The sequence below is a fragment of the Pteropus alecto genome, unplaced genomic scaffold (genome assembly GCF_000325575.1).
Source record: "Pteropus alecto unplaced genomic scaffold, ASM32557v1 scaffold398, whole genome shotgun sequence".
Classification (NCBI taxonomy): Eukaryota; Metazoa; Chordata; class Mammalia; order Chiroptera; family Pteropodidae; genus Pteropus; species Pteropus alecto.
In genome coordinates, this window is record NW_006442497.1 from 7,179,245 (window position 1) to 7,187,955 (window position 8,711).

General features: G+C 33.6%; 1 protein-coding gene across 3 annotated transcripts in view; it reads left to right on the plus strand.

Moving 5' to 3' along the window:
- The window catches only part of MAP2K4 (mitogen-activated protein kinase kinase 4), a 95,971-nt gene that overhangs the window by 82,182 nt on the left and 5,078 nt on the right, over window positions 1-8,711 (plus strand). For all 3 annotated transcript variants that reach the window (XM_025040099.1, XM_025040100.1, XM_015597459.2), the window contains 2 exons: window positions 4,001-4,078; window positions 6,819-6,967. In XM_025040099.1, the coding sequence (XP_024895867.1) occupies window positions 4,001-4,078; window positions 6,819-6,967 (227 nt within the window). The remainder of the gene's footprint in view (window positions 1-4,000; window positions 4,079-6,818; window positions 6,968-8,711) is intronic.

An 8,711-nucleotide genomic window follows, 5' to 3' on the forward strand; every position in this document is an offset into this window, starting at 1 on the left:
TCTAATCTTTATGGGACTAAAAGAAATGCTTCTGTCCATTCTAGTCTTCTGAGGCCTATATAGATGGACAGGAATATAATCAGCATTCATTTTGTAAGCCTCTAAGTCACTTGCCTTTTCTTCGATATATCTTGACAGAAGATATCAACAGTGTATATTGTCTTTTTATTTAAGATTTATCATTTGCTTTAGTCTATAGAAATTGTGATTTCTTAACATAAAAAGTATATAAAGTGTAGAGTTTAAATTTTAAGTTTTTCCATAAACAGTTAACATTTTGCTACCTCTCCACCTCCTTATCTAGGTGTGTGTATGTTTATATACACACAGACATATTCAAATGTATATATACATACTTATACCTTTAGGTATGAATATATGCACATATATATATATGTGTGTTCTGGACCATTTGAAAAGAAGTCACAGATGTCATGAATTTCATTCTAAATACTTCAGCGCATATCTCTCAAGTAAAAGGGAATTCTTCTACATAGCTACACTATCATTACCATATCTAACATAAACCTTAAAAATTAACAAGAGTTTCATAGTATCATCTGATATACAGTTCATACTCAAATTTCCAAGTTGTCGAAAATAAATGTATTTATGGCTATCAGCCAGAAGATCACATCAAGATTGCTTTTAGTTGTTAAATTCTGCATAAACCGATCTAGACCATTTTTTCCGCTCATGACTGAATTTTTTGGGGAGTGTTTTTAGACTGTCCCACATTCTGGATTTGTCTGATTGTTCCCTCATGATTAGTTTCAGACTACATATATTTTTTGGCATGGATTTAGATGATATGTATTTTATATTGCATCGCATTACAAAACACATAATGTTAGGTTGTTTCATAATTGTAATGCTTATAAACATGCTTTTTAAAAAAGCAATTGAAACATTTGTAAAATAGAAACTCATTTCTTCAATTTTTTCCTCTGTTTCCCACCCCCAAATGAGTAATGGATAATATTCATTTTCAAAGGATTCCTTCACCCAGTATCTTCTCACCCTTACCTCTGCTGCCCTCCAACTTGAAGAGACTTCTAAAATGTCACCTCAGTTTCCCTGTCTTTTAAAAACATTAAAGGGAAATGGAATCATTTTTTTGACTTATTTCTAGGAATTGGATAAGTTTTCCTAACACACAATTGCTAGAAATTCCAGCTCTTAATGACCTCAACAAAGAATAGTTTCAAAATGACATTACCACTATAATGGCACATGATAGCCACCTATTTAAATGTACAGTTTGAATTTTGACAAATGTCGTTACTCATGTTGTCACCTCATCAGTCAAGATATAAAACATGTCTGTCATCCAAAAAAGATCAATGGTCCTATTTTCTGTTGCTGTAAATTTGATTTGCCTTTCCAAGAGTTTCATATAAACGTATATTATCTTGTGTGTATTAATTCATTCTTTTTATTGCTGAGAAGTTTTGCATTATATTGATAGGCCACAATTTATTTATCAGTTCTTTGGATAGCTTGACATTACTGTGTTTTTCAGTATCTGCTATGTTTCTCCATTTATTTAGGTCTTTTAGCTATCAGCAATGTTTTGAAATGTTCAGTGTGGAACTCTTGAGCGCCTTTTAAATTTATTCATAAGGAATTCATGTGTTTTGATGCTAATATTGTAAACAGAATTTAAAATATATTTTCCAATATTTTGCTATTATTATAGATAAATACAACTGATTTTCATATTTTGACATTGTGTCCTGTGACCTTGCTGGTTTCACCATTACTTTTAGTGGGGATTTTCTGTGTAAACGGTTGTAAAAATTCAAATGTCTGTGAATAAAGGCACTGCTTTTTTCCCTTTGCCTTCTTTGTGCTGGCTAGACTCTCCAGTAATGCTGAATAGAAGCACTACTTTGTAAATGTGTTGTCTTATATTGAGATTTGAATATTAAGCCAGTTTTGAATTCCTGAGATAAACTTCACTTGGTTATGACCTATTACCTCTCCATGTGTTGCTAGATTAGATTTGCTCATGTTTTGTTAACAATTTTTGTGTCTGTGTTCATGAGTGATTATTAATTGTGTCGTAATGTTTTTGTTAGGTTTTCATAGAGATTATATTGGCCTCATAAAACAAGTTGGGAGGCCTGCCCTTCTCTGTTTTTTGCAGAATAAAATTGTATAAGACTAGTGGTGTTTCTACCTTGCATGTTTGAGTTTACCAGTGAACCATTTGGGTCTGAACTTTTCTTCATGGGAAGGTTTTTATTAACAAATTCATTGAAAAGGTAGTTTTAAGGCTATTCAGATTTTTATATTATTTTTGATGGGTTTTCATGATTAAAGAATGTCATTTTCATCTATTTCTGTATGAATAGTAATGTTCCCTCTTTTATTCTTTTGTAATTTGAGCCTTCTCTCCTTTACTGTTGGTCACTATAGCTAAAGGTTTGTCAATTTTGTTAATCTTTCTAAAGAATCGACTTTTGGTTTTGTTGATTGATTTTCTTCTGTTTTTGTTTTGTTTTGTTTTCTATTTCACTTACTTCCACTCTATTTATTAATCTTCTACTTTGGGTTTAGTTCTTTTTTTTTTTTCTAATTTTTTAAAGCTATAAAGTTAGTTTATTAATTTTCAATCTGTTTTCTCTTGTAATATATGTATTTAGTGCTACACATTTCCCTCTGAACACTACTTTGGCTGCATCCCACAAATTTTGATAAGATATAATTTCATTTTTATTTAATTCAAAATATTTTTTACATTTTCTTAGACTTCTTCTGTGATTCATGTGTTATGCAGAAGTGTGTTGTTTAATCTCCAAATATTTGGGGATTTTCTAGGTATATCTCTCTTATTTATTTTTAATTTAATTACTTTGTGGTCAGAAAACATGCTTTATGTGATTTCAGTTTTTTAAAATAAGGTGCGTTTTATGGCCCATAACAATGGTCTATATTAGTGAATGTTCTCTGTGAGCTTGGAAGAATGTATATTCTGCTGTTGTTGGATGGAGCATTTTCTCTCTTGGTTGACTATCTGGGATTTTTATGTAATGTCTTACCAGGTAAATAAATATATTTGTAACTAAAAACAAGTTGAATAGCTTCCCCTGAAATTTTATGCAGCCACAGAACTCATATTCAAAACAAAATACATAGGTGGCCAAACTAGTCGTTGCTGATACACAGAGAATATAATACAGTCAACTATTATGTTTTTCTGGACATATCTTTCAATAGCAGTTACTCTCAGTCTTAGCTAAGGATCCATTGTCTGCTCTATGCCACCGATACCCTCTCTCTCATTTTTTCTCCATCCCTAACACACTGTATCAATAGTGGTCTCTTATTTCAAGGAAATGTAAGGATGCTCCCTTCAAAGAAATTCCTAAAAATGATTTATGATATTTATATGATAGGATAACATATACCTATGTTGGCAGGGTTTAATTTGGTTAGAAATGACAGACAATGCATAATGATAAATTTAGCTTTATGGTGAAGAATGGGTAAAGTAATTATAATATTTAGCTCATATTTGCTTTTGTATTTCAGATATATTGCATATGGCCTTATTCATTGAAACAAAAAAGACCTAGTTCCTCCCCGCCCTCTGGCCCCCCCATTAACCACTAGTTTCTACTAATCTGACTAGGCTATTCTTTATTTTTCTCATTTTTCCGGTTTTCTTCCTATGTCTCCCTTTGTCTGTTCTCAGCTTCAGGTTTTTAAATGCTTGTAAGATTAGGGGGGAGAAATTAGCAGAGTTGCTTTGTGTTCCCTTTATGAAGGAAACCACTGAGTTGGGTTTTTTGTTTTGTTGTGTTTTGTTTTGTTTTGTTTTGTTTGCTGTTGATTGTTTTTAATGATGACTTTCTGCTACTCCCAATCTGACCCTAGACTTGGATTCCTCTAGGATTATGCTTGCATCTTGGCTACCTACCGGGCTATTGTTCCCATTTGCCTGCTCCTTGGAGATATGCGTAATTAATGACTGTGACTTCTCTTTGTGTTCCAGCCTGAAAGAATAGACCCAAGTGCATCGCGACAAGGATATGATGTTCGCTCTGATGTCTGGAGTTTGGGGATCACATTGGTATGCTTATGTTGACTCAGCCCTTACATAGTAGCGCAACAAGAAATTTAGAAATGAAAGAAAATTTAATCATCTTCTACCACCGCCCCTCCCACCCCCGACCCCGTTAAGAACTGCTTCTTGTCTCTTCTAGTCTTTGATTTTATTTACCTATTTTTTCCCTCATGGCTGTAATCGCAGGAACTGTATCTTCTAGTTGTTGAAAAAAAGTATATTTTATACCTTAAAAGTCAAACCAGAGTTGATTATTTCTCTCAGGGTTTTATAAAGTGTCACAGTGGATCTCTTGGCCCCACATAGGAGAAGTCAGCAGCTACACTAAGAATGGGAACAGGGGAGGGCAGCTCACCTGCAGTCAGTGCAGCAGTAAAGGCACATAGGCTCCTTGCATCTAAAGCAAGAGTGTACACTGTGTGTATTAAGTGTACATGTTTATATGGATGAAAATAGTTTCTACTCAGAATCTTCTATTCACTGAATAGAAAAGTCACAAACAAATGAACTGAAAATAATTCATTGTTGAGAAGCAAGCAGTTCTAGGTGACAATTCTAAATGAAAGTTCCATCTTAAAACAACACCGAGAAAGAATAGTAAGAAAGCTACTTAATTTGCAATGAATAAGTATAATTAAGTAAACTTTTTTCTCACCTGTAGACTGAATTGAAATATTGGTTCTATTTTTAAAGTATCTTTATTTGCTTATTTCCTTATTATTAAATTCAAGTTCTTCTACATTGGGTGTATGTAGAATTTTCTATCTCTAGATGGGGCTGTGTCCTGTTTGGTAGACAGCTCAAAACTTTTCCTTCCATTTTCTTCTCATCTTCAATAAGGTTTTACAGCCCAGAGAAAACATGCGTTCAGAACAATGAACTTTTTTGTAGCTTACTAAATGATCTGCATTTGTTCATTATCATTATATGAATCCTCTTCCTGTAGATCAGAATCACATACCTTTATTAGTTTTACTTGGTGAGGCATGTTGCCAGGCCTAATGAATTTTCTCTATAGAGAGATGAAGGCTAATAGTCTTCTCTGCAGAAGACTGTCTAGTTTCCCTTGTGACCAGATACGGGTGATACCTCCTGAAGTCTTTTCCCATTGTGCAGCCAACTGACTAAAGGATAAGGAATCCCTTCTTTTTCAGTCAGGAGAGAACATGGAACTTGAGCATCTTTTAGGTCTGGTACTGGTCTCAAAGATTATAGTAAGACCTAGAGCTTCCAGCTGAGGCAGCTGTTTTCATATAAGAGATAGTAACAATTCAGAAGTACCTATCTATTTCCAAACCAGTTCTGTTTAAAAAGCAAATATTTACTTCATTGTAAAAACAAATTTTCTGTGAAAGGTTTAAACATAGGAAAAAATTTTTAGCAAGTTCCTTTAGTATATCCAGCTAAACTTTATTTAAAAAGCAAGGTATTTACTACTTAAAATTGCTTCATAATTTCTTTCATATTGATAATCTTATTAAAATTATGAAATATGTGAAATTAATTTCTGAGGTCCTAGGTCCTTTACCTTATGATATGCATCCTTTTTCCTTCTCATTAAAACTTGTTTTCAAGAGTGAATCGAATTAAGTTATTTCCTGATGCTTTGAATAACCAATAAGGCTTATTTCTTACCAAGTATTTGCATTTTTATTAAAAAGAAAACTCAGCCAAATGAATGGATTTCTATTTGTGTGTGCATGCATGCCTGCCTGCTTTCCTATAGGTGTATGTATGTTATTGGAGACAGCGATGAGCTGAACTGAAGGTGGCATCTTTTGGGGAAGAAGGACTTTCAATACCAGCTTTCTTTTTGAGAATGGCTTTATGTTTGTTTGATAATTTCTTTTTCATTGTACAAACTAGCTATTTAATATTTGAGTAGTTGACAAAATCAAATCTAAGCTGAGAAAACTCCGAAACAATTTTTTCTGATAGGGCTCCTCTCATATGCCATCTTCCTTTCTAATAAGTTTGGAGTCTCATCATAGTAAGATATCAGTCACCTGTCAATGCACATAAAATGGGATCCATTTAGGTCATGCCATAGATTTGGATATGTGTCTTTTGGAAAAAGCACAATTTCTAGCTTTTCACTATCCTTAAAATAGAATGGGAGAAAGATGAGACTATAATTCACAAATATTTTGACCCTTGACATAGCTTGGTATGATTTAGAGCTATTGTCTTGAGCATCATTTTTGGGTTCAAGGTGAAAGATTTGACCCTGACTTGGTTTCTTCAGTAACAGTGATATCGTTGTGGTTGAAATCATAGTAACTACAGAATGGATATAGAACAGGATTTATTCATTGTTTCCTTTGAGCTTAGCTTGGGCTTTTTGTACGTCAAATGTTCTTTTACCTTAAAAATGAATTCAACCACTGTTCTAGATATGACCTTCCATTCAGATGACTATAAATTATGCAGATATACTAAAGTTCTAAAACCAGCCTTCTAGAATCTTCACACAAAGGAATCAGAACCAAAAGCTTCCCTAGAGCATGCACTGTATGGCCATTTTCTGGACTTAAGTTTACAGAATCCTCTATATTATCTTGATTCTAAATATCACTTCCACTTAGCCTTAATAATTCTGAAGATTCCACCTTAATCTGATACGAGTTCGATTCAAGGCTTTTGTAAGAATTTTTCTTGGACTTTAGATTTTCACTGTGGCCATTCAAGTGAGGAATAGTAAATAATGCCTTAGTGTATTTTGCTTTTTCCTCTGTGTTCTCTTTAGTACGAGTTGGCCACAGGCCGATTTCCTTATCCAAAGTGGAATAGTGTATTTGATCAACTAACACAAGTCGTGAAAGGAGATCCTCCACAGCTGAGTAATTCTGAGGAAAGGGAATTCTCCCCAAGTTTCATCAACTTTGTCAACTTGTGGTGAGTACTTGATTTATGAATACACAAAAATTTGTGGTGAGAACAGTGAGGTTTACTTAATCTTAGCAGCATTAGTACTTTATATACTGGGGAAGGGAAACCTTCTTCATATTACTCTGTCTTCTAAGCTGGAACTCTGGATCACTGTGACTACATGGAAGGTTCCAACTAGACTGGAGAGGCTATATACTCCTTTTTACTCCAGTACTGATGAAAAACAGATGTGGGTGATGGAGAAGCTGCTGCCTTCAGCTTTCCAGTATCTTTTATAAGAAATACAGCCTAGGTGAAACTGGTCATCTTTTTCTGATGTGGTTCTAACAGTGAGATTATACCAAAATCACTTGAAAGCTTTTACTAAGTCAAGACCCTACTAGATCTGACTTTCAGGGGTGGATCTCTACTCTGACATAACATATAACATGGTTGGGTGTATGTAGCAGATTGGTAGTACTATATATTGGCTCTCTGAAACCTTATTTCAGTGAAGGTGTGAACCCCATACCTGTTAATGTTGTTTGTCCACCTTTAAACAAATGTGTGTATATAGTATGTAAGAATAAATATAAGCAGATATGGCAAAAATACAGTCGTATGTTGTGTTATTTCTATCTCTTTTAAATACAATCTGTTTTGTTATTGACTTTTGATTATTGTTTATCCAACATGATTTAAAAATAAGATACATTTATGAGCAAAAAGCTAGAGCGTTTAGTATATCTTTTTTCCATTCTTAAAAATGTTTTTCTTTTTCTCATATTTTTTTTTCACCAGGAATGCTATTTCTCTCCACTCTTTTTAGGTCCTGTGAAACTTACATTTTGTTGTCTCACATTGTTCTCTTTTCAGATAATTAGAAAACATTCGTTAGATTCTAGTTTGCAACTCTTCATCTTCTCTAACCAAATTCTATGTTAGTCCTGGTTTTCCGAGGAGAGAGGCCAGAAGGATGACTCAAATAGGCCGATTCTTTTTCAAAACAACCTATTTTTACCAATTTACACAATAAATACAGTTTATATATTGCATAAATGTGATCATTTTATATATTCCATTTTCATGAAATATTTGGTTAAAAGAATATGTGTGAATCATAGAGCATAATGTGTAAAATGATCACCTACCAGGGTTGCTTTTTTCTTAATTTCTTGGTCTCTTTATTGGTTTTATGTATATATAGTATTACTTGTATATTTTTTATTCGTATCCCTTAGAGCTAGTTTCTCTCCCATAGATAATAGTTACAGACATCAGTGTCCCATTGTTTTCTGAGGAGGTTCATAGTTCCAAGTCATTCCATATCATTAGCGTCTACAGTTGAAGTATATCTATTTTTATGGTATGCTCCTATCAGCTCTCCCATAAAGTACCTGTGAAGGATTAATTAATTAGACTGACAGCAAATTTGTTATCAGCAACAATAATTGCCAGAAAACAGTGGCATCGTAGCTCTATCTAGAGTGCCGTAGAAAAATAATTGTCAACCTTGTCCAAAAGTTTTACACCTGGGCATTCAATTATCATTCAAAATAAGAAGGAAATATAGATTTTTTTTTTCAGGAATGGAAAGACTTAAGAGTTAACCATAGATTGTTTTGAAAAGTTATACTTGACCAAGAAGAAAAGTAAACCCAGCAGAAGTGTATTGCAGGTTGGTTCCCTGGAAAGCAAGCTTTGGAGCAGAGATAAGTGTACAGGAAGTTGATAAGGTGGTAGTAATATTGGAAAAAATAAATAGGGTAGG